At 40.6% G+C, this 26,555-nt stretch overlaps 1 protein-coding gene across 7 annotated transcripts in view; it reads right to left on the bottom strand.

Annotated features, from left to right (window-relative positions):
- The window catches only part of tarbp1 (TAR (HIV-1) RNA binding protein 1), a 124,124-nt gene that overhangs the window by 67,149 nt on the left and 30,420 nt on the right, over nucleotides 1–26,555 (bottom strand). For all 7 annotated transcript variants that reach the window (XM_060916486.1, XM_060916487.1, XM_060916485.1 and 4 more), the window contains exons 5-14: nucleotides 18,663–18,715; nucleotides 18,368–18,465; nucleotides 18,092–18,227; nucleotides 17,185–17,281; nucleotides 16,880–16,969; nucleotides 16,582–16,714; nucleotides 14,636–14,902; nucleotides 14,438–14,535; nucleotides 12,582–12,740; nucleotides 12,066–12,289 (exon numbers count right to left, since the gene is read on the bottom strand). In XM_060916486.1, the coding sequence (XP_060772469.1) occupies nucleotides 12,066–12,289; nucleotides 12,582–12,740; nucleotides 14,438–14,535; nucleotides 14,636–14,902; nucleotides 16,582–16,714; nucleotides 16,880–16,969; nucleotides 17,185–17,281; nucleotides 18,092–18,227; nucleotides 18,368–18,465; nucleotides 18,663–18,715 (1,355 nt within the window). The remainder of the gene's footprint in view (nucleotides 1–12,065; nucleotides 12,290–12,581; nucleotides 12,741–14,437; nucleotides 14,536–14,635; nucleotides 14,903–16,581; nucleotides 16,715–16,879; nucleotides 16,970–17,184; nucleotides 17,282–18,091; nucleotides 18,228–18,367; nucleotides 18,466–18,662; nucleotides 18,716–26,555) is intronic.

The raw sequence follows: 26,555 nt of genomic DNA, 5'->3' as shown, positions 1-26,555 counted from the left end.
TTTGCATCTTCAAGCTTGTTTAAAGACACTGTCAACTTGCTGCATGTAAACTTCTGGAATTCTGATATATTAAAGCTTACATAACTGAATTAAAGCTTAAATAAACCTGTCTCTAAATTATTGTTTTAAAATTACCTCTAATGTGAACAAAGTACATGTCCTAAGGGACTTGCCAAAAGAAATGTATGGTAATAAAAAAGGTGTGGAACTGTGAAAAACTGAGAATGAATATTTTTTTTAGCATCTGTATACATAAATGTTTGACCTCAATTGTAGATGCACAACAAACAACTGATTCATAGGCTGCCAAAAACTGGAAAATATTGGCCCCTCTCCAGAGTAAGCAACTGTTTAATTTGTTAATAAAAGTGATTGATATAACTTACATAGGTATAACCTTTATGAAATTTATTGTAAGCGCACCCTACAAAATTCCCAATCAAGTGACACACTGAAAGTGCAAATCATTTGGCCACTTCATATAGGAAAAAGACTCAATGTCAGACAAAACTCTGGTGTGGAATTTAAACAAACTGGTTGTAAATAGAACCTTTGTGTAGATCTCACTTTAGCTGTTTTTTAATTTAATTTTTTTAAATTTCCTTTCCTTTGCTGCTGTCCTGGTTCTCTAGGCCCACTACTTCATATGATACAGAAGGGGGTATGGTGAGTTCTCTTGCTACAGTGGCACTGTTTGATCTGAGCTGTCAGAGTGCCTAGACTGCACTTGAGCTTCACAAAACTCTTCCCTGGCTTCATCCCCTCTCCCCTCTGTCTACGGCACAAGATCCCAACCTTGGTCATAGAGTACCCCCTAGCCTGCATATTTTAGCGTTTTCCCTGCCCTAACATACACCCTGCAACACAATGTCATTAGCTGATTAGTTGGGTCAGGTGTGTTAGAGCAAGTGTGGGTATGCCAGGACCAGGGTCTGGGAACCTGTGGTCTACTGGATCATCTCCACCTGTGCCTTCTCTCTCTGCCTCTTGCACCCACATAAATACCTACATTCTGATAAGCTAAAATGTACACTTATTTTAATGTGTTTGAGTGGACTGAACAACTCATGTTGATTTCCTTAAAGCATATACGCACAGCCATGGCCTCACTTTCATTTATAAATGCCTTGAGACCTCAAGAATGGCACAGGAATAGTTTTAAGTGTTAACAATAAATCTAATATAGTTATTTTTACGATTAAAGTGATTTATATAGGTAGCAGTCTGAGTGAATGACGTTGACGTCTGTAACGTCACAGCAGGAAGTCTATCTGTCTCATCGCCATTTCCGCTACACTAAAACACAGAGCTGACTGCAACTTGGAGCTTCCATTTTGAGCTAATTTATCGTCATGCCACATAGATGTGTTTTTGGCTGGTGCAGCAACACGACAGAAGCTGGATTTATGTTGCATTCATGGCCCAAGAATGTTCAAACTGCAAAGACTTGGACGTGTTTTGTGAGTTGTTCACGGGCACATTGGGCGCCTATGAAGTGGTCTCTCCTCTGCACATTTTACTGAAGACTCGTACGAGACCTCTGATTAGGGGTCGACCGATAATCGGCCTGGCCGATATATCGGGCCGATATTCTGCATTTTTTGGGTTATCGGTATCGGCCATAATTTCCACTGATATGCCGATAACATGCCTTTTTGCAGCCATTTCGTTCCTAACGCGACTGTCACTGCACGTCCTTTCCTGCACTCGCCTCTCTGAGTTCAAGAATACGGTCCCGCCCACCACAACATCTGATTTGTTGTGAACTGTTTCAAGGCGGCCATACGGGCACTCGGGATACAGCCAATCAACACGCGTAGCTAACCGCTGTGAACTGTTTCAAGGCGGCCGTACGGGCACTCGGGCAGAAGCTAGCAGATCCCACTTCAAGGTAAGGACACGCTGCTTTTGCCGCAATAAGTCACAAACACACAAGTTGCAAAAGCACATATGTTTACATTCTTCATCTACTACTCGTTAAAATTGTCCATTTGCATCTGTGTAGCCAGGCAAACTTAGCTTACGGAAGGAAGCACTTGAATTAGCCTACAACCAACTAGTCTCGCTGAAACTACATGTAATGTTGTCCATAGTAAGCAGTCCCCAGCATAACGTAGGCTGCAGTCATTTTTAAATCCCTGTCTGGAAACATTGTGAATGTGTCAGTAGTTCTACTCGAACAGTAGAATGACAGCCATACAGAGAGGTGGTCAAGGGAAGATGAAATTAAACGTAGTGTTTGTGCTCTGTAGGCTAGCGCAAGCCTACTGGCTATTTGTTATGGTGATGAGTAAACTTCATGACGTGACTCGTGCTCAAAAAGCGCATTGCACTTGTATATGTTAGGTAACTTTATAAAGCGCTATTTGAACATTTAAACAAGCCAGGTGTGATATGGTGCTAGTAGGCTATGTAATACTGTAGGGAGTTTGTCAGGACGCTTGTTGTGGGCTCAGTAATTAATTGTGTCGTGGATGCGCACTTGCTTGGATAAACGGTAATGAACGAAATACATCAATTAAACTCTTGACTTAAATGTTCTTATGCTACTTCACATTGCGCTGTAATGTACTCCACTAGTATTTATAATTCTTGCGCAAGTGATTCTCCTCGCTAGCGCTTCTGATTCGGAAAGCGATATACTCTTAAAGGAGCAGAGCCGTAGATGGTTACTTGTTAAGTTGTTACATAATAGGGAGTGATAGCCTACTTGATGTTTGATTTTACTTTTTAAAAAATGCTGCAGGCAGCTCCCTACACTTGATTTGTTATTTAAAAACTACTTGAAGTTGGTAAGTCTTACTTAGTTCTTAGTGTAAAAGAATCCAGAGTGTATTTTCATTTATTTTCCACTGAAAATGGTGAGCTGTAATATAGTAGGGAGTGATTTATTTTTTTATTGGTGAATATTTTATTATTATTTTATTTCTCATTTTATTCTAACTAATGTTTGACTTTATTGTACAAATGCTGCTGGCATCTCCCTGCACAAAATTTCATGTTCAATTTTACAATTAAACATACATTTCATGGATATGAAGGTCTGTGTCAGTGTGTGCCATGTTTAATTTCATGTGAATTATAATGTTTACATTTATCGGTTATCGGCATCCCAATTCCATAATAATCGGTATCGGCCCTGAAAAAAACATATCGGTCGATCCCTACCTCTGATCTGTTGAGCAGCGTTGGCTATAAGCCTGTATTGAAAGAGGGTGCAGTACCAACAATTAAAGAAAACTACAAGCAAAAAGTAAAGTATTTATTTATTTCAAAAAGGAAGGTAAGTTCAGTTGCACCAGTTCCCTGCAGTTGTTGCTAAAACCGGTGACATCCCGTTCCATCCCGGGTTTTAGTAATTGCCTGAGCCCAGCAATAATGCTGGAGTACACAGTATGAAGAAAGGTGAATGAGTGGATCAGCCGTCTTATTTCTAAACTGGATATTGCTGCCATCTCTCCCTTATGTGGAAGAAGCGAATGAACGGAGAACTGAACGAACAACTGAAAGTCAGATTTTTTCAAAAACAATCGGCCTTCAAGAAGCGAGAACACAGATGGGTAAGCTCCAACTCTCATTTGGATTAAAAAAAAACAAAAAAAACGTTGTTTACCTGCATTTAGATTAATACATGTAACTTGTATTGTGTGTTTAAAGATCATAGGCAAAGGTCAGAGGTGGAACATAGAATATCAACTTTATTTTCTAGAAGAACGACCCAAAAAGTGAATATAATCTTCCTGGTGTCTAATTTGCACCCTAAAATTGAATAAAACAGTTAAAATATACTAGTTTGTACAAGTTCTGAAGGTATGTTTACATCTCACTTACGCGCACTTTTACCGCCAGGGGACCGTCGTCGTGATGTCATTCAAGGCAAACACACTGAGAGCAGTTCTGTGTTTACTTGCGAACTGAGCACACGTGTACGGGCTTTGGTCGTGAGAGGTTGTGTAAAATGTCTGAAAACGATAGCGATTTTGAAGTAGGAACTCTCCAAATTGAATATCGAGAGGTGAAACCGTATATGTATGAACCTATGGCCGTTGCGAAGCAATCGGTGAATGTGTCTCACTGGTTTGACTGTGCGGCCTCGGAATCGGACAGCGACTTGGCCGACTCCGATCGTGGTGACCCCGGACCTCAACAAGACTCGCGCCCAAACGATTTATCCTGGAAGTTATAAATTCTTACTTTCATCGTAATATTAAATAAGAGCCCTTTTGAAGAATAATTAAAGCACACGGGCACACACACAATCCCTATAATATAACGTGGATTCGTTTATATTGCTAATATAATATATTCCTAATAGTAATACAAGCATTATACTATTTATAGCCTACTCTGAGCGAGGAAATATCCCTTTTGTCTCATTTCCACAATGATTGTACAGGATCCCTCAGGATTCTTGACTTGTCAATTGCAAGCAAAGGTAAAAATGTTTACCTCCAATCTTCTCCTTTTTGCTTGAGCATTGTTGCTCCATTTCTTCTTTGACTGCTTGATTTTGTGTTCGAATTTTGTTGGAACAGAGTCAGGTTTGAGCCTTCTGTTACACCTGCTGGCTATTCGGTTATAGAAAAGGAAGCGTTAGCTTTGGTTTGGGCATTGCAACATTTCGATGTTTATGTGGGGGGAGGAGTACGGCCCGTGGTGGTCTATTCTGACCACAACCCGCTAACGTTCCTTCATTCATTGCAGAATCCCAACCAGCGCCTTATGCGTTGGGTGTTGTTTCTACAGCCGTATAATTTGGATATCCGTCATATTAGGGGGGTGGAGAACATTATGGCTGACGCTTTGTCGCGGTCCCCTTGTGATGCGTGATTGCTCTGTCATAATCCAGTGTGTTCTGTGTTTCTCTTATTTCAGCCCGTCTTAAATTGCTGCCTGGCGTCAAGGTGTGCTGATTGGTTGGGATGGGGAGATGCAGGACAGTGGAAAGTGGATGGGTATTTCACAGTCACTGTAGTATGACTGATTTAAGTTTTTGTGGTGTTTTCACTGTGCCCTGTTGTATATGTTCTGTATATGGATATTTAGTTTTTTGTTTAGTTAAATTGTGCAGAGACTCACTGAGGTGTGTCTCTGTTTTAAGGAGGGGGGTGTCACGACCTTGTCTGTTTTGGGGTGTCTTTAGCTCCACCCTGGTCCGTGTGTTGCTTAATGTGCAATCAACAGGTGACTGGTCCAGGTGTGGAGGATTGTAGATAATGGGGGCTTGGCCTATAAAAGGTCTCCCGAGAAGGCAAGAGGGAGATTCCTCCTTCATTTTGGTTTGGCTAAATTCATTTGCACACAGACCATAACACATTACACTTTTATTTTACATATTACTGATATTCTTTCATTATTTAAATAAATATCGATATATCGAACATACTACTTGGTGTGGTCTCCCTTTATGTTGCACTTGCCTTGAGCCAGCAGGTGTAACATATACATATTCTCTGTCCGACACTGACACCTAAACCCTCCAACAGATGGGGATTCTTCAAAAAGTGATCGGAGCACAGAGTGGCGTATTTACCCGGCTGCCAACCCTCTTGCTTCACGCGCACAATCCACTCTCTCCGCCTCTTCTCCTCTCTCAGAAAAAGGTAAAAACTTCTTCCTGAACTGGTCCCGTTGTTACAGTTCACTGCACAACAACAAGGCATGGGTTTTCTTTGGAAATTCCCGAACGCACGTCTGCACTCAAGTCGAATGGCAATGTAAATAAACGGAAGTGGACTCAACTCGAGCGATTTGTTTGCCATGAATGACGTCACGCGCCAAGTGGTCACGAAAATTGCCGAGCAGAAATTCGCTGTGATCTGCGTGAACTTATTCTAACTTATTTTAATTATTACTTATTAACAATACTTCTTGGGACCAGAAGAAAATTACAGAGGGTTTTTTAAGGAGCTCCACAAAGTCGTTAGGGCAGCAGAGAAAACAATAGGCTGCCCCCTCCCCACCCCGGAACAGATTTACACCTCCAGATGCCGCAGGAAAGCAATGGACATTTCAAAAGACTCTTCACACCCCGGTCATTCAGTGCGTTTACATGCACATAGAGAAAATCGAATTTCTGCCGTAGCTCGACTGAAATCGAAGTTCTAAATGCCATGGAAACACCTTAGCTCGGCTGAAATCGAACCGAACTGGATTTCTCGTAATCGAGCTACGCGACCTAGATTATGCGATTGTAGCCGAGCTACTTAGTGCATGTAAACCCTATTGAGCTACGTAGTCGAGCTACTTACTTTAGCACTGCCCCTTCTGGAAGTGATGAGTGACGAGACCACAAGCGGGAAACACAACAGCCTCAGTCAGCATGACAACAGTAGTAGAAACGTGCACTTCTGGAGCAATGAGGAGATAGAGTTCATGCTCATTCAGCTTAAGGAGTTGAATATATATATCTCGATGTTGCTGTCCTCGTCGTCGTTCTTCTTGTGAACACGGAACTGATAACTTTGTTTATACTCTTGAATAGCTCTTCTTCATGACGACAACCGGAAGTGTACCAACACGATGGCGCGTGTAGCGCCACCTGTGGCTCGGGTGCACAATGTACCTCACACAATAGCTCGATTTCCTTGTGTGCATGTAGGATTGGATTTCTCTGGCACCCCTGCTGGGACCCTTAGCTCGATTACCGACAGTAGCTCGATTTGGATGTGCATGTAAACGCACTGAGTGTCTCTTCCAGCTGTTGCCATCAGGCAAGAGATACAGAGCAATGAAAACCAGGACAAACCGCCTAAAAACAGTTTTTATCCCAAAGCAATCATAGCTTTAAACTCAAATGTGCAATAGAACTATTCTTGGCCAATGTGCAATTTGTGCAATATATATATGGGTGCATATATTTTCTTATCAGTGCAATCTGTGTACATACAGAAACAAAACAATTCTGTTTGTACTATTTTAAGTGCAATCCGTGTACATATAGAACCATACAATAGATTTGTTTATATTCTGTTTATACCATTTTACCAGTGCAACTCTGTATACTTTACTATTTATTTTTATACTTTATTTGTTCTCCCCCCTTTTTTCCTTTTTTCTTTCTATAACTCAATGAGTCAACAGCACCTTCAATTTCGTTGTACCTTTGGAAAAGTGACAATGACAAAGACTTATCTTGCCATATAAAGTTTCAAATGTGCATAAATTGAAAACCTTTGCCTATGACCTTCAAGTTACCGGTATAAGATTATTTAATTTGCTTCAGAATGTGATTGTCTCAGTTCATCTGATTATTTAATTAGCCTTTTACAGTTTATCAGTGAAAATGCATGCATGTACATGTATGTTGCATAAGTTATAACACCTATCCTGTTTTAATGAGAGTCAACCCACAATCATTGAAGTCAAATCAGTCTTAGTTGAGCAAGTCGGTAACGGGATTTCTTACTTTCACCATAAAGTTTTATTTATACGACTTTGGTCTATAGCTGTCAAAGGCCTCAGCCTTAAAACTGGTTCCTGCTGTGATGTCATGCACTCAGGGCTGGTTGGCTCAGCGGGGCAGCTCAAATGCCAACTTTGCGGTTGATTTTAACTCTCAAAAATATATATTTTTTATTCCCATTTATACAGCATACAAGAGTCAAGGATGGAGATACTATCCACTCAGAAATTTATTTAAAAATAAAGGCTCTGCGTATCTCCTTTAAGGTCACAGCTAAAGCTCAAGAAGTCCATGATGTACAGTTAGGTCCATAAATATTTGGACAGAGACAACATTTTTCTAATTTTGGTTCTGTACATTACCACAATGAATTTTGAACAAAACAATTCAGATGCAGTTGAAGTTCAGACTTTCAGCTTTAATTCAGTGGGTTGAACAAAATGATTGCATAAAAATGTGAGGAACTAAAGCATTTTTTTTTAAACACAATCCCTTCATTTCAGGGGCTCAAAAGTAATTGGACAAATTAAATAACTGTAAATAAAATGTTCATTTCTAATACTTGGTTGAAAACCCTTTGTTGGCAATGACTGCCTGAAGTCTTGAACTCATGGACATCACCAGACGATGTGTTTCCTCCTTTTTAATACTATGCCAGGCCTTTACTGCAGCGGTTTTCAGTTGCTGTTTGTTTGTGGGCCTTTCTGTCTGAAGTTTAGTCTTTAACAAGTGAAATGCATGCTCAATTGGGTTGAGATCAGGTGACTGACTTGGCCATTCAATAATATTCCACTTCTTTGCTTTAATAAACTCCTGGGTTGCTTTGGCTTTATGTTTTGGGTCATTGTCCATCTGTATTATGAAACGCCGACCAATCAGTTTGGCTGCATTTGCCTGGATTTGAGCACACAGTATGTCTCTGAATACCTCAGAATTCATCCAGCTGCTTCTGTCCTGTGTCACATCATCAATAAAACACTAGTGACCCAGTGCCACTGGCAGCCATGCATGCCCAAGCCATCACACTGCCTCCGCCGTGTTTTACAGATGATGTGGTATGCTTTGGATCATGAGCTGTACCACACCTTTGCCATACTTTTTTCTTTCCATCATTCTGGTCGAGGTTGATCTTGGTTTCATCTGTCCAAAGAATGTTCTTCCAGAACTGTGCTGGCTTTTTTAGATGTTTTTTAGCAAAGTCCAATCTAGCCTTTTTATTCTTGAGGCTTATGAGTGGCTTGCACCGTGCAGTGAACCCTCTGTATTTACTTTCATACAGCCTTCTCTTTATGGTAGATTTGGATATTGATACGCCCACCTCCTGGAGAGTGTTGTTCACTTGGTTGGCTGCTGTGAAGGGGTTTCTCTTCACCATGGAAATTATTCTGCGATCATCCACCACTGTTGTCTTCTGTGGGCGTCCAGGTCTTTTTGCACTGATGAGTTCACCAGTGCTTTCTTTCTTTCTCAGGATGTACCAAACTGTAGATTTTGCCACTCCTAATATTGTAGCAATTTCTCTGATGGTTTTTTCTGTTTTCGCAGCTTAAGGAAGGCTTGTTTCACCTGCATGGAGAGCTCCTTTGACCGCATGTTTTCTTCACAGCAAAATCTTCCAAATGCAAGCACCACACCTCAAATCAACTCCAGGCCTTTTATCTGCTAATTGAGAATGACATTACGAAGGAATTGCCCACACCTGCCCATGAAATAGCCTTTGAGTCAACTGTCCAATTACTTTTGGTCCCTTTAAAAACAGGGTGGCACATGTTAAGGAGCTGAAGCTCCTAAACCCTTCATCCAATTTTAATGTGGATACCCTCAAATGAAAGCTGAAAGTCTGGACTTTCTGTCCATGTCCACTATATAACTATAACTTGAATATGTTTCAGTAAACAGGTAAAAAAACAAAATTTGTGTCAGTGTCCAAATATATATGGACCTAACTGTAGTATGAGGATGTAACACTGCATGAACTAGTGCTGGGAGCTCATCAGAGAAAAGTATCTTTCCAAACATTTCAAGAGTTTGCAAGAGAAAAGGGGGATGTTACTTCACAAGCTTAGTAATCTGACACTCAAAGTTTTTGCTGGAGGATTTTAAAAATCATTTGCCTGGCATATCCTGTAAATGTCAACACAGTCAAACCGACTGTCATGAGCTAGGTTACACAGCTTATACTGCAGTAAAGCTCTAGTAATACAACCCCGATTCCAAAAAAGTTGGGACAAAGTACAAATTGTAAATAAAAATGGAATGCACTTATGTGGAAGATTCAAAATTCCATATTTTATTCAGAATAGAACATAGATGACATATCAAATGTTTAAACTGAGAAAATGTATCATTTAAAGAGAAAAATTAGGTGACTTTAAATTTCATGACAACAACACATCTCAAAAAAGTTGGGACAAGGCCATGTTTACCACTGTGAGACATCCCCTTTTCTCTTTACAACAGTCTGTAAACGTCTGGGGACTGAGGAGACAAGTTGCTCAAGTTTAGGGATAGGAATGTTAACCCATTCTTGTCTAATGTAGGATTCTAGTTGCTCGACTGTCTTGGGTCTTTTTTGTCGTGTCTTCCGTTTTATGATGCACCAAATGTTTTCTATGGGTGAAAGATCTGGACTGCAGGCTGGCCAGTTCAGTACCCGGACCCTTCTTCTACGCAGCCATGATGCTGTAATTGCAGTATGTGGTTTGGCATTGTCATGCTGGAAAATGCAAGGTCTTCCCTGGAAGAGACATCGTCTGGATGGGAGCAAATGCTGCTCTAGAACCTGGATATACCTTTCAGCATTGATGGTGTCTTTCCAGATGTGTAAGCTGCCCATGCCACACGCACTAATGCAACCCCATGCCATCAGAGATGCAGGCTTCTGAACTGAGCGCTGATAACAACTTGGGTCGTCCTTCTCCTCTTTAGTCCGAATGACACGGTGTCCCTGATTTCCATAAAGAACTTCAAATTTTGATTCGTCTGACCACAGAACAGTTTTCCACTTTGCCACAGTCCATTTTAAATGAGCCTTGGCCCAAAGAAGACATCTGCGCTTCTGGATCATGTTTAGATACGGCTTCTTCTTTGAACTATAGAGTTTTAGCTGGCAATGGCGGATGGCACGGTGAATTGTGTTCACAGATAAAGTTCTCTGGAAATATTTTTGAGCCCATTTTGTGATTTCCAATACAGAAGCATGCCTGTATGTGATGCAGTGCCGTCTAAGGGCCCAAAGATCACGGGCACCCAGTATGGTTTTCCGGCCTTGACCCTTACGCACAGAGATTCTTCCAGATTCTCTGAATCTTTTGATGATATTATGCACTGTAGATGATGATATGTTCAAACTCTTTGCAATTTTACACTGTTGAACTCCTTTCTGATATTGCTCCACTATTTGTCGGCGCAGAATTAGGGGGATTGGTGATCCTCTTCCCATCTTTACTTCTGAGAGCCGCTGCCACTCCAAGATGCTCTTTTTATACCCAATCATGTTAATGACCTACTGCCAATTGACCTAATGAGTTGCAATTTGGTCCTCCAGCTGTTTCTTTTTTGTACCTTTAACTTTTCCAGCCTCTTATTGCCCCTGTCCCAACTTTTTTGAGATGTGTTGCTGTCATGAAATTTCAAATGAGCCAATATTTGGCATGAAATTTCAAAATGTCTCCTTTCGACATTTGATATGTTGTCTATGTTCTACTGTGAATACAATATCAGTTTTTGAGATTTGTAAATTATTACATTCCATTTTTATTTGCAATTTGTACTTTGTCCCAACTTTTTTGGAATCGGGGTTGTATTCTTGTCCACATTTAATCATCCTAAGACCGTGCAGACTTATCAAGGTACAAACTTCAGGGCTAAAAATTTTGCTCAAATAATCAACACCTTGCACATATGACATTTTTATGGTGCACACCCTAACTTTTTATAATCTGATATATATACACACTGTTTTCCTATATATAAAGTAGGATAAAGTCTGCTAAATAAAATGCACTGAACAAGGAGATAAGCCATTTATCACAGCCATTTTTACTTAAAAATATTGACAAATATCCGTGACTCCTATCTGAGCTGATTTGCTTTTCATAGACCAGACAGCTGTTTCTTTCAAATGATTGTTATGCCTTTTGGTCTAAAAATGTACCTACACCTTTTACCTAAACTACGCAACCATATCTCTAGATGATAAACTAACTGCTAGTCCATAAACTAACTGTACAACCATGTCCGTACACAATCACATGTGGTAGTATCTGTCCACTAACATAAGATGTCGAGACAAATGTTCGATCCTTCATTAATAGAAAGTGCAAAAAACCCTACTTCTCCAAATCCTCAAAACAGACATGGAATAAGCAAGTAATTTTGTGAGACACCGGCAACTAATTAGAGATTATTTTGACACCATTGGACAGACAGACACTGAATTTTTGAGAGCCTCTTATTAAAGGAAATGCTCCTGGGAACGAGATGAACTGGCTCCGATTAGGCACAGCCAAGAAAGGAAAAGAAGAGAGAAAATGCAGAAAAAAAGAAAAATTGTGATACTCTTCAGCAGACTGTAGTTTTATATTCATTGGATTTATAATCAATTTAAATACTAGTTAGTGAGAAAGACACAAAATTTGACTTCTTATCTGAAACAGACCAGCTGGAGATGTCTGCTGTAGAACAAGGCTTCAGTAAGGTCTGGTTAAAGATCTGAGGTGTGGATGAAGAGGATGAGGATGGACAGAAATAAGCAGTGAGGGAGCACAGGGATCTCATAGCCTCAGACTGGGATTCAAACAAACACTGGTCAGCCAGCTCACATAGCAAGGCTAATGTTGCCATGCTAATTGCTTTTTGCACCTGTCCAGCAATAGATGGATTCTGGAAAATACCACACACACACACACACACACACAAACAAGCCACAAAATCAGTGTTAAGCTGAACAAATATAATCATATAATACATTAAATATATTTATTATATAGGTTAGCAAAACTGAAAAAGGGTGAATTTATCAGAAGCAGCTCAACAAATGGGCTTGGTGAATGACAAATGATAACATATAAAAACAGCAAATCACATTTCCAGACATGGTTACAGTCTATTGGGTTTCATTTGAAAGTGTAACATCCTATGACATCAGGATTACACAAAAAGCATTTTGTAGTACCTGTTCAGATGGCTCATTGAGTAGTCTCACACAGCCGATAGTGAGTCTTGACACATAGTTTTTCTGCAAGTTAAAGCTGTAGCCTGGGACTTTGCTGTAAGTTTTTATCAGCTCCCGCAGAAGAGACAAATACAGATTTGCTCTGCCTATATCAGACAACTAAAAAAAAAAAAAAAGACAGTTCAAGTACACACCACAACTACAGTGGTGCTTGAAAGTTTGTGAACCCTTTAGAATTTTCTATATTTCTGCAGAAATATGACCTAAAACATCATCAGATTTTCACACAAGTCCTAAAAGTAGATAAAGAGAACCCAGTTAAACAAATGAGACAACAATATTATACTTGGTTATTTATTTATTGAGGAAAATGATCCAATATTACATATCTGTGAGTGCCAAAAGTATGTGAACCTTGGCTTTCAGTATCTGGTGTGACCCCCTTGTGCCGCAATAACTGCAACTAAACGTTTCCGGTAACTGTTGATCAGTCCTGCACACCGGCTTGGAAGAATTTTAGCCCATTCCTCCGTACAGAACAGCTTCAGCTCTGGGATGTTGGTGGGTTTCCTCACATGAACTGCTCGCTTCAGGTCCTTCCACAACATTTTGATTGGATTAAGGTCAGGACTTTGACTTGGCCATTCCAAAACATTAACTTTATTCTTCTTTAACCATTCTTTGGTAGAACAACTTGTGTGCTTAGGGTCGTTGTCTTGCTGCATTACCCACCTTCTCTTGAGATTCAGTTCATGAACAGATGTCCTGACATTTTCCTTTAGAATTTGCTGGTATAATTCAGAATTCATTGTTCCATCAATGATGGCAAGCCGTCCTGGCCCAGATGCAGCAAAACAGGCCCAAATCATGATACTACCACCACCATGTTTCACAGATAGGATAAGGTTCTTATGCTGGAATGCAGTGTTTTCCTTTCTCCAAACATAACGCTGCTCATTTAAACCAAAAAGTTCTATTTTGGTCTCATCCATCCATAAAACATTTTTTCCTACAGCCTTCTGGCATCTCCACGTGATCTTTAGCAAACTACAAATGAGCAGCAATGTCCTTTTTGGAGAGCAGTGGCTTTCTCCTTGTAATCCTGCCATGCACACCATTATTGTTCAGTGTTCTCCTAATGGTGGACTCATGAACATTAACATTAGCCAATGTGAGAGAGGCCTTCAGCTGCTTAGAAGTTACTCTGGGGTCCTTTGTGACCTCGCCGACTATTACACGCCTTGCTCTTGGAGTGATCTTTGTTGGTCGACCACTCCTGGGGAGGGGAACAATGGTCTTGAATTTCCTCCATTTGTACACAATCTGTCTGACTGTGGATTGGTGGAGTCCAAACTCTTTAGAGATGGTTTTGTAAACTTTTCCAGCCTGATGAGCATCAACAACGCTTTTTCTGAGGTCCTCAGAAATCTCCTTTGTTCGTGCCATGATACACTTCCACAAACATGTGTTGTGAAGATCAGACTTTGATAGATCCCTGTTCTTTAAATAAAACAGGATGCCCACTCACACCTGATTGTCATCCCATTGATTGAAAACACCTGACTCTAATTTCACCTTCAAATTAACTGCTAATCCTAGAGGTTCACATACTTTTGCCACTCACAGATATGCAATATTGGATCATTTTCCTCAATAAATAAATTACCAAGTATAATATTTTTGTCTCATTTGTTTAACTGTGTTATCTTTATCTACTTTTAGGACTTGTGTGAAAATCTGATGTTGTTTTAGGTCATATTTCTGCAGAAATATAGAAAATTCTAAAGGGTTCACAAACTTTCAAGCACCACTGTATTTGCTTTTATAATGTGCTTGTGTGCTTATGCAGCACCCACCTCCTGTAGTTCTCCACTCAGCCTTCTTAGAATGAACTCCTGAACTGGTTCTACCACACCCAACAGCAGCTGTGTCAAGGCAACTGCCATCTTATCTTCTACAAAAACAGAAATTATGATTTAAAGACCAGTCTTTAGAAATCCAGCCACTATCTAAACTTGGTTGCATTCTCACTTATCTGCACATAGAACACACACCATTCTCCCTTTCAGTCTCTAAAGTTTTGCCAAGAAGCAGTAGAAGTCTTAACATGAGCTGGAGACTCTTATCACTCTTGCACACTGGCACATAAACACTGGTGTTGAGCCGGTGGAGGATATCAAGCAGAGGGAAGAAAAGTTGTTCCAGTCTTCTGTCCTCGAGACCCTGCTTCTCTCTTCTCCTCCAGTCCAGGTCTGCAGAGAGGAAGAGGGTGCGAGCTAGTAGTTCAGCCTCGCCTACTACAGGTATCCTGTCTGCTTGATCTATCAAGAACAAAACCAATGTTAATACCCATCTAGTTATCAAATAAATAAATAAAGGGGAAAAAACCCGACAAACAAAAAAGAATGAATAAAATAAATGCACTGAGTTTTGCCCTCAATTCCTGTTTTGTGACTTTGCCACCATTTTTGATTAACTGCAATGGATGAACGCTTATGTCTCTGCCTTATGATCTCCCAACACAGAACCATATACAAAACTTACTTTTTCAAGGCAAACAACAGTTATTGGGTAAAACACGCTTTTACTTATTGCAGTACCCGTCAGTGGTCAAATGACTCAACTTTTTTATATGTCCCCAGGTTGGGTACTGAGTCAGTTTACCAATTTTGACGTTGATGGATCAAACTGTTGTTGAGATATGACCTCACTTCCTGTTTGGCAGTTTCAATGTAATGGACTTAATGGACAGTTTCAATGTAGTAGACTTTCAAACTCGGGTGAGTTTGAAAGTCAAAAATCCATATGCACACTTTTGTAAGGCTTGGTCTGAAGATCACCTCCAATATGTTGGAAAGTATCATCATGTAGTGTGCTGTTCTCAGCTTGAGCCAAAGAATCCAAATGGTACCTCATTTTTGAAAATCTGGTATACACTTCAAAAGTTACATGCATAAATGCACATCCAAATTTGACCTGCTGGTGGTGCTAGGGTACTCAAGGTGCAAACATGAAACTTGGGTGAAAAAAAAAAATCAGGGCACTGTCCCAAATCAGTGTGCGAAATTTAAAAACTTTTTACCATATGGTTCTATGGACTACCACAGACACCCTAGCCAGAAGAAGAAAACGATGAATAAGAAAAAGGTACAAGCACAATAGTTTTGCTACTTAGCCCCCAATGAAATAGTGTACTGTCATTCTGGCACTGTGAAAAAAATCTTAAGGCCAATTTGTTATTGCAGTTATGTAGAATATTTAAATAATATTGGCTGGTGTTGAGTCATATATCAGGTATATTCCATTCAGCTAGCATGATACTGAATGAGTCGTAGATGAGTTCAATATCATGCTAGCTGAATGGAAAAACCAAACACAAAAAAAGCCAGCCAATATTATTATTATTATTATTATTATTATTATACATACACATTCCTTTCGAGTGTTCAACGCGTCTGTCTCTTTCAAAACTCTCACAAAATCTTCCGTATTTAATGAAGCAAACCTGGCAGCCATGTTTGTTTACAAATTGTCACAGTCACTCACTAGTGCAGAAGGTTTACATCTCTGACATGTGACATGTTGTCTTGACAACCATGCAATATCATAAACCATATTCAACGCTCATGGGTAGGGTGACATAATACACGTAGGATAAGCGATATGCTAACAATATTGCATGCTATCAAAACAAATGAATGAAACCCCCTTGAAGGGAACAGAATACATGTTTTTTATTCTATCAAAAAAGTGTCCTGTATGTATAACAATTATTCATATTCATATTATGAATAATGTCTTAAAACAGTGTTTTTCCTTAATCAGGGTATTATTAATTCAGGGTATAGTGCAATATGAACAAAGTATAATACAGTATATATGTTCATATACATACATTTTAACCTGATAAATGGTTTGACACTGAAAATATAATCAGTATCAATCCATGTCCTTTTATTTTGGTGAGTCAAACACCAAAATGAGTCCAACACTGATTCACCTGAGCTAGCTGGTATGGTCAGGAAGGCTTTTAAAGAGTGGTAGCTGTGCACTGAGACTTTCTGTGGGGAAACACTGGTGGAAGTTGCAGCAGACCAAAAATTGCCCTCGTTAGCTAGCAACCAATCACAAAGCTGTAAAAAGACATACATGGGATTAAGCTGAAAGGAATACGTAGTCCAAAATTGCTGGCATGGTTAATAATGAACTGGCAATGTACTCTGTGTTGTGCTTATAGTTACTATAAATGCATACATTAAGAAAATAAATCGTCCTCCTTGCTCAGCCAGGTATCCTACCTTTTCCCAAATTGTTGTCCCTGGACACAGGGACTCCTCAGCTCGGAAATGTGCTAGAAAAGCAAATACTTCATCCAGACACATCACTGACTAACAAAAAAGAAAAACCAAACAATTCAGACACCAACAGTCATTTACAATTCACCAACTAAATAATACAAATAAAACATGTTACAAAAAAAAAAAAAAAAAACAACCAATTCACTTTACAGCTTTCTAAAAAAATCTAGAGACAAATTAGGGAATTTGGCTGAAGACAGAAGCATAGGTTCTCAAACCAAAAACTTGCACTCAATAGTTCATACCACATCAGACAGTTGGAGAACAGCATGAAGCAGAAAGCACTGGATGGCCCCTCTTAGTAGAATGTGGTGGGTGACCATAGTGCAGCCAAGCAGCTCTCTGAAATTCAAAACAGTAGATTTATTCATAATTTCACTGGCTTTACCATATATATTTGTGAAACTCTATATTGCTTTATAGTTTGAATTGTGAGAAGTGATTATCATGCCAGTGAAATAATTAAAGGTCTGCTTCACAAGCTATGACTATGGCTGCTCGTCGTATAAGGAGTAACCAGAATTAAGGGGGTTCATTATTTTTCTGAGGTCTTGGCTGAGTTGCTTGTTCTTTCCCCCCAATCTATCAAGGGCAAAAAGACACCAGGCTTAAAGGTAGGCCCTTTTACAGCCATAGTTGTGCTGCTAATTATTACAATTGCTCTGTCAAAAGCTTCTAAAAGTTATTACACTGACTTGTGGAATCTTTTTACCCACTGGAATTCCGATATAGGAAATTAAAGCTGAAATAAATCTGTCTCTAATTGAATGGTTTTACCTTTGATGTGAACAAACCAGATGCCCTAATTTACTTACCAAAAGGAATGTATGGTAACATTAAATGTGTGGCATTGTGTAAAAACTGGGATTAAATAACCTTTATTACGTAAACTTTTGGCCACAACTGTAATTGCTCCTGTTGTATAAATTCACATTTTAAGTTTAATTTCTGTACGATTCATTTTTCACTCCTTACGTTTCACATTTTAAATTTATAATTGGGCCTTTGTACAGTTGTTCTGATTTTTTTTTTTTTTTATTCTGAGTGTTATACACTTAGCTCCAAGTTGTGGCAGTGGGAGTGTTCCCTATAGTTGGTAAATAGCAGTTGCTTTGGTCAAATATGGCAGCTAAATACCTAATCTAAATATACCTGAGTATATGTAGCCCATCTACTTTCAGAAGTGGGCAGGGTGGCAAGCAGGACAGGGTTTGAGAAAGGAATAACAGAGGGACAGAACACCACCGTCGAGAGCTCAAATGTTTGAGCATCTGCAGTAGCACTGATCCTGAAGAGATCATTAAAGAACATCAACATCAAAATGGATGGCATTTAACATTTGTAGGAACTGCTCACACACAGAAGTTGTATGTTAACACATTATTTTTCATGGAACACTTAATACAAGAGATGCTCTGAAATCTATACCTTGTCTGTCCTGAGGCAAACTGCTGAAGAACATCACCATGAAATTCTGCAATTTCACAACTAGTTCTGGACATTCTCCAACGGTTTGTTTAGGAGACCTTTATAAACACAAGATAAAATCTTAGTACAGATATTGTCGAGGATTCTTCCTACCAGTTTAGTACAAATTCTGAATAGAAGATAATTACTGAAAAGAATAAAATGATGTGTTTGCTAAACACTACAATTTGAAATATACTTCATTTTGGAGAGCACTAAAACCCAAAACTCAGTTTAGAGTAAGTACCAGACACACCTGTGGTACAGCGAGGTTTCAGCTAGGACATCCATGAAGGGACCTACAACAAACTGGGTGCACAAATGTACATTCACTGTCAGCCTTTTTAAAAAAAAAAAACAACAACCCACACATTAACCCATGTAAGTAAATACCACACTTTTTTTTTTTTTCACGGTGCGGTTTCCATCAAATCCTGTGCTCTGACTGGCTGGCGAGCGGGTCCGTATCCTATGATACAGACCCCGGTTACAGACCCCGGTTATGGACCTCTGGCAACTCGCTCGTTCACAACAACAACAAACATAGCATTTTTTTGTCAACATTTATCTTTTTTTAATAAGATTTATTTATAAGATTATCAAAAATCTTATAAATTTTTGCCAGCATTTCTCAGGAAAATAGCATTAATTTTACATTATGGATAATGATAACGACAGTGTTCATAGCGAAAGCGAGTTTTACTACCCTGAGGAAGAAGAAATAAAATAAAACATTTCAGGAGAAAGCTAAAAACCTCTAACTTGCTAATGCACTTGTATACTGAGGAGGAAGCCATTTGCATTACAGCCGTGAATGAGGATTCAAAATAGCATTAATTTTACATCATGGATAACGATAATGAGAGTGTTCACAGCGAAAGCGAGTTTTACTACCCTGAAGAAGACAAAAGAAAACATTTCAGGAGAAAGCTAAAAACCTCTAACTTGCTAATGCCAAGCAAAAACATGGCTGAATCCTGAATGACTCAATTTTGTATAAATAGGGGACTACATAGGTGGCAAAATATAGTTTTTTTTTCCTGCCATGGAAGTGCACTTGTATACCGAGGAAGAAGCCATTTGCATTACAGCCGTGAATGAGGATTCAAAATGGCGTCTCGGCTCGGTTTTCCCTTTCGGGTGCTCTCGTTTTCTGTTAGAATTTGGTAAATAAAAAAATAAATATATTATTTACCAGTTTAAGGTAGGTCCGTATGGTGAAATACCGTGACCTCGGCCTTGAATACTGACCTCGGACCAGAGGGCCTCAGTCAGTACTTTCAAGACCTCGGTCACAGTATTTCACGATACGGACCTCCCAGCTGGTAAATAACATTTTTTTTTTTGCAGTGCGGTTTCCATCAAATCCTGCGCTCTGATTGGCTGGCGAGCTGGTCCGTATCCTACAGTACGGACGCCGGTTACGGACCCCGGTTACAGACCTCTGGTGACTCGCTCGTTCACAACAACAACAAACATAGTAGCAATTTTTGTCAACATTTATCTTTTTTTATAAGATTTATTTATAAGATTTTTATCAAAAATCTTATAAATTTTTGCCAACATTTCTCAGCATAATAGCATTAATTTTACATCATGGATAGCGATAACGACAGTGTTCACAGCAAGAGCGAGTTTTACTACCCTGAGGAAGAAGAAATAAAATATTGCAGGAGAAAGCTAAAAACCTGCAACTGTTGCTAACGCCGAGCAAAAACATGGCTGAATCCTGAATGACTCAATTTTGTATAAATAGGGGACTACATGGGCGGCAAAATGTAGTATTTTTCCTGCCGTAGAAGGTCACTTGTATACTGAGGAGGAAGCCATTTGCATTACAGCTGTGAATGAGGATTCAAAATGGCGGCTCGGCTTTCCCTTTCGGGCGCTCTCGTTTTCTGTTAGAATTTGGTAAAGAAAAAAATAAATATATTATTTACCAGCTTAAGGTCGGTCCGTATGGTGAAATACCGTGACCTCGGCCTTAAATACTGACCTCGGCCCAGAGGGCCTCACTCAGTACTTTCAAGACCTCAGTCACGGTATTTCACGATAAAGACCTCCCAGCTGGTAAATAACATGTATGTATCAAACTGCACTGTTTGAATTTACCAGTATTACCTCTACTATTCAAAGATATAGAATATGCTGATAAAATTAAACACTGACATGAATGTGGAATTACAGTGAAGAAAAGTAAGTACTGACACTTGTTTTTGTTACAGAATATTTGGGATGGTAAGATTTATTTACTGGCACGGGTTCACCAGCAGAAATGTTCATGACATGATTGTCCGGATTAAAAAAAAAGTGTGCACCGGCTACAATTTGGGATGAACTCGGTTTGCATCGTTTCTAACACCTTTGCATCGGTACGGTCTGATTTATTAATATATAAATTATTAGTAGAGGCCCTATGGCTTTATTATTTAGAAAATGTGACCAATACTTTTTAACCAATAATTTATTTATATTGATTCCTCTTCTCTAAACTGTTCCTCAAGCACATGCTCTCATCTCCACTGCTATCAATGGCCTATTCTTATCAAGTCTCTCAAACAACTCTTGCATGAGCTGGCGGCATGTATGGGCGAGTCACAGAGGTGGAACACCAATGACACCCCCCCAATGTTTGTACGTTTTATACAGAACAGCCAGGTGGAATAAAGGCACAACATTCCTGCTTTGAACAGGATGTGTCAAAGAGGCTACAGATTATTATGGAGGAGAAATAGCTACCATATTGAATTGCATAGCATGATATTCTTTTGGATTGCATAGTACTGCATCAAATTGCACTGCATCACAATAGGGGTGGATCATATTGCACTGCATTAATAGCTGCTTCATAAGCATCTTTAATGGATCAAATCTCTGGCAATGCATTGAGATGTGTACTGCATTGGCCTCAGCGATAGAGGTGCAGATCCCTATGAAATATACTTCCAGTGCGTATATACACTTCAGATACAGACATATAATGCCTTTTAACTTTGTAATTATAAATATGAACAAAACATTATATATACACATAAGCATATCTTTATCTTTACACAACTAATTTGAGGGGTATTTTGGCACCAAAAATGACCAAAATTGCAATCCCAAATCAGAATAAGTTGGGATGGTATGTTGAAATTGAAATTAAAACAGAAAACAATGATTTGTAAATAATATTTGACCTGTACTGAACTCAAAACAATACAACAGCACATTATTTGATGTTTTACCTCATTAATTTTATGCTTTAAAAAACAAACAAAAAAAAAAAAAAACTAAAAAACCCAACCCATTTCAATTTTGATTCTCGCAACACATTTCAAAAAAGTTGGGATGGTAACGCATTTACTATTTTAGAAATGCTGCCATTCTTTCTCACAACACTTAAAAGATGTTTAGGGACCGAAGACACCAAGTGATGAAGTATTTCATGTGTTATTTTATCCCATTCACCCTGCATACAGGTCTTAATGTGTCCAACACTACAGGGTTGTAATATTTTTCCTTTTAAATTTGTGTAGTGCTTAGCACTGTCGCCTCACAGCAAGAAGGTCCTGGGTTCGAACCCAGCGGCTGGCAAGGGCTTTCTGTGTGGAGTTTGCATGTTCTCCCCATGTCTGCGTGGGTTTCCTCGGGGTGCTCCGGTTTCCCCCACAGTCCAAAGACATGCAGGTCAGGCTAATTGGTGGCTCTAAATTGACCATAGGTGTGAGTGTGAATGGTTGTTTGTCTCTGTGTCAGCTCTGCGATAACCTGGTGACTTGTCCAGGGTGTACCCCGCCTCTCACCCACAGTCAGCTGGGATAGGCTCCAGCTTGCCTGCGACCCTGTAGAACAGGATAAGTGGCTACAGATAATGGATGGATGGGATGGATGGACAGACACCCTCTTCTTCTGCAGCCATGCCTTTGTAATGTGTATAGAATCTGAAACATTCCTGGAAAAGTTGTAGTCATGAAGGCAATGCACACAATACACATTTCCACTGAATGATGGTCCATCACAGACACCTCCATGTATTGTATTGTAGTGTTTGACAAAGGTTTGCCAAAGTAATCCTTAGCCCATGTGGTTATATCAGCTATAGATGAATGATGGTTCTTGATGCAGTGCTGTCTGAGGGATGGGTGATCCCGGGCGTTCAGCTTAGACTTGCACCTTTGCCCTTTATGCAATTACGGTAAATTCCTCCAAATTCCTTGAATCATTTAATGATATTGTGCACCACAGAGGGTGAAATATTGAAATCTCTTTTTATCTTTCTTTGAGGAACATTGTTTTTAAACATTTCAATTATTTTCTCAGACATTTGTTGACAAACTGGAGATCACTGGTTCATCTTTGCTCCTCAAATTTGAAACAGGTGATCGTAATCATGATTTGGTACAAAATCAATATCCTGGAAGGCCTAATCTTTGAGAACAACTTTTGAAGTGGGATGTTTTCCTCTGTAAAATAGCGCTTTATGGCCTCGTAGATGTCAACGGCCCTTGTTGTGGTTTTCAGGGGCAGCAAAGTAAGCATCTCCTTCACAGTGAAATCACTGAACACCATTCTGGCAAAGACCATCAGCTGCACCATGCTGGTTTTATCCACCGACTCGTCACATTGGATGCTAAAGTACCTGTATGTACTCATGTCACCGTTCAGCTGTTCCACCAAGTTAGTGGACATTGCTGATACTCTCCTGGTGATGGTGTTGGCACTTAGCTGAACATCCGCAATGGCAGCAAGGATGTCCTTCCCATTCCTGTGACCTTTAAACAAAATATCTGCAACCACTGACATCACCCCTTCGACCACCTCTCCGTCCGAAAATGCCTTTTTGTGCCTAGACAGGTAGTGTGCTGCTCTGAAGGAAGCTTCCGTAGCCGCTTTGCCAGTTTGGTGAAAAAAGACTGTTGTCTGCCCAAAGCTGCCTTGAGTTCATGAGTCTTTTGAGCATGTAATGCGTTGCCTAGAGGGAAGCTAGCATCGAACGTTCTGTGGCATGTAGAAAAATGTCTCTCCACATTGTGTCTCAGTCAAGGCTATGGCAGCTCCACAGATCAGACACACACAACATTCACCAACTTGAGTAAAGAAGAACTCTTTCTCCCATTCATCCTGAAAGTGGTAAGTCTTCTTTTACTTGCTCTCCGACATCGCATTTAAACACTTTTACAAAATTACCTTTACAGAAAATTTACAACTTATCGCACTGTGTTGATCGCTATCCACTGGCGGGCTAATGACTGAGGACTGAACACAAAGGGGAGTTGGTGCAGTGGCATAGTAGGCTAAACTTTGACCTGGCAAAGAAAATTATCTATATTAGGCTTCTATTTTAATTTAAAAAATGTTAGGAGGATTTTTAGAAAATACTTCTGGATTAAACTTCAAGGCATCTTAAAACATGAAAACAATAAAAATAATGTTTTTTTTTAAATGACCAAATATGATTTGAACAGTGCAGTAGTCACTGGTTATTTTTAGAACAATCCATCGGGGGCACCTCCCAGGCTCCCAGCAGGCTACCTGGTGCCCGTGGGCACTGTGTTGGTGAGGTCAGCTCTAGATGATGTTGAATAGGGTTGCAAAATTCCCGGGAATTTATGGGAATTTTCAAAACCAACTTTACTTAAAATTGATACAAAAAAATAAGGTCCTTTTATTCAGATTAGGATATTTCTCTGAGTCTCTGTTCTGTTCAGAAGAACACACAAGCAAAAACAAGCATGGAACTACTTAAACAACTAAGAAAATTAATAACCACCAAATGTTTTACAAAAACAATATGGGTTTTCCCTGGTACATGTATAATGAATTAAACAATAACCTTAGACTTTTTTTTAAATAATTTGTTTCATTAGGACATAGTTTCAGTGTACATATCACAAAACAGGAATGGGCACGTCCCATTTTTTCATAAACCATCAGACAACAAGCAAAAACTGACACTTGTACAGAAAAAAAGAAAAGAAACCCTACCCACCCTCACCACCCACAGTGGTCCATTCCCATACTAAAGGAAAGAGCATGAAGAGTGTTACTGTCTTAAGTTTGTTCTGATCTAATGTTTTCTATTTGAAATTAAGTACTGGAAGCTGTAGACACTTTATCAAAATAAGAGCGGAAAGGCTGCCATGTAATGTAAAACTTCTCAGCTGATCCTCATCTCATTATCTCTAGCCGCTTTATCCTGTTCTACAGGGTCGCAGGCAAGCTGGAGCCTATCCCAGCTGACTACGGGCGAAAGGCGGGGTACACCCTGGACAAGTCGCCAGGTCATCACAGGGCTGACACATAGACACAGACAACCATTCACACTCACACCTACGGTCAATTTAGAGTCACCAGTTAACCTAACCTGCATGTCTTTGGACTGTGGGGGAAACCGGAGCACCCGGAGGAAACCCACGTGGACACGGGGAGAACATGCAAACTCCGCACAGAAAGGCCCTCGCCGGCCACGGAGCTCGAACCTGGACCTTCTTGCTGTGAGGCGACAGCACTAACCACTACACCACCGTTTCTCCCTTCTGTGTCTGTCTCTCCCCCACCTCAGGTGAGTGAGCCCCAGATCACCGGTGCAGAGGGAAAGCCCGGGCCGGTTTGCTGGCGCTGCAGGAAGCCGGGCCACCTTCAACAGCAGTGCACGGCCATGGAAGTGGGTGCGGTGGTTCGGATCCCCGACGCGCCAGAGGCCGCCCTCGATCGGGCCGGAGCGTATCGCATACCGGTGAGTATCCAAGGGGCTACATATCAGGCGTTGGTGGATTCTGGTTGTAATCAGACCTCAATTCGCCAAAGCCTGGTTCAAAACGAGGCATTGGGGGGAGCACAAGGGGTGAAGGTGTTGTGTGTGCACGGGGATGTTCACAGCTACCCTTTGGTGTCGGTCCACATTATTTTCAGAGAGGAAAAATTTATAGTGAAGGCGGCCGTTAATCCCCGCCTTACCCACTCTTTAATTTTGGGGACTGATTGGCCGGGATTTCGGGGTTTAATGACACGCCTAATAAAGAGTGGGTCCTGCCATTTAACAGGGGGAGGTCCCGGTGCAGCTTTGGCGGGAGCAGCTGTCGCAGAGCCGTCTACGTCATCTCCGCGTCAGAGTGAGGAGCCGCCGGCTCCTCCTCTCTCTATTGGGGAATCCCTCGCGGATTTCCCATTAGAACAATCGCGAGACGAGACTCTGCGACATGCGTTTGACCAAGTGAGAGTAATCGATGGTCAAACGCTCCCGCCGAACACCACCCCGTCCTTCCCCTACTTCGCCATTATGAAGGATAGGTTATACCGAGTGACGCAAGACACTCAAACTAAAGAGCGTGTCACGCAGCTTTTAATTCCGAAGAGCCGCCGGGAATTGGTATTCCAGGCGGCTCACTTTAATCCCATAGCTGGACACTTAGGGCAGGATAAAACACTAGCCCGAATAATGGCCCGATTCTATTGGCCGGGGATTCGTGGCGATGTTCGTAGGTGGTGTACGGCATGCCGCGAATGCCAGTTAGTAAATCCAGCGGCCATTCCAAAAGCGCCTTTGTGCCCTCTTCCATTAATCGAGACCCCGTTTGAGAGAATTGGGATGGATCTCGTCGGGCCATTAGATCGGTCAGCACGAGGGTACCGCTTTATATTAGTTCTGGTGGACTATGCAACGCGATACCCGGAAGCAGTGCCTCTGCGCAATATCTCAGCACGCAGTATTGCGGAGGCGCTCTTCCGCGTCATCTCCCGAGTTGGAATCCCGAAAGAGATTCTGACTGATCAAGGCACTACGTTTATGTCACGGACACTGCGCGAACTGTATGGGTCATTGGGGATTAAGCCGATCCGCACCAGCGTGTATCACCCACAAACGGACGGTTTAGTAGAACGGTTCAACCGCACCCTCAAAAATATTATTAAAAAATTCGCAAGTGAGGACGCACGTAATTGGGATAAGTGGCTTGAACCCTTGCTGTTCTCAGTGCGAGAGGTCCCCCAAGCCTCCACAGGGTTCTCCCCGTTCGAATTATTATATGGGCGTAAGCCGCGCGGCATCCTAGATGTGCTGCGGGAAAATTGGGAGGAGGGACCTTCACAAAGCAAAAACGAAATTCAGTACGTTAAGGACCTGCGCGCAAAACTCCACACGCTCACCCACCTAACTCAGGAGAAA

Source organism: Neoarius graeffei, chromosome 3 (assembly GCF_027579695.1).
Source record: "Neoarius graeffei isolate fNeoGra1 chromosome 3, fNeoGra1.pri, whole genome shotgun sequence".
Classification (NCBI taxonomy): domain Eukaryota; kingdom Metazoa; phylum Chordata; class Actinopteri; order Siluriformes; family Ariidae; genus Neoarius; species Neoarius graeffei.
Note: the sequence above shows the minus strand (reverse complement) of the source record. Positions and strands in the feature narration are given on the sequence as shown.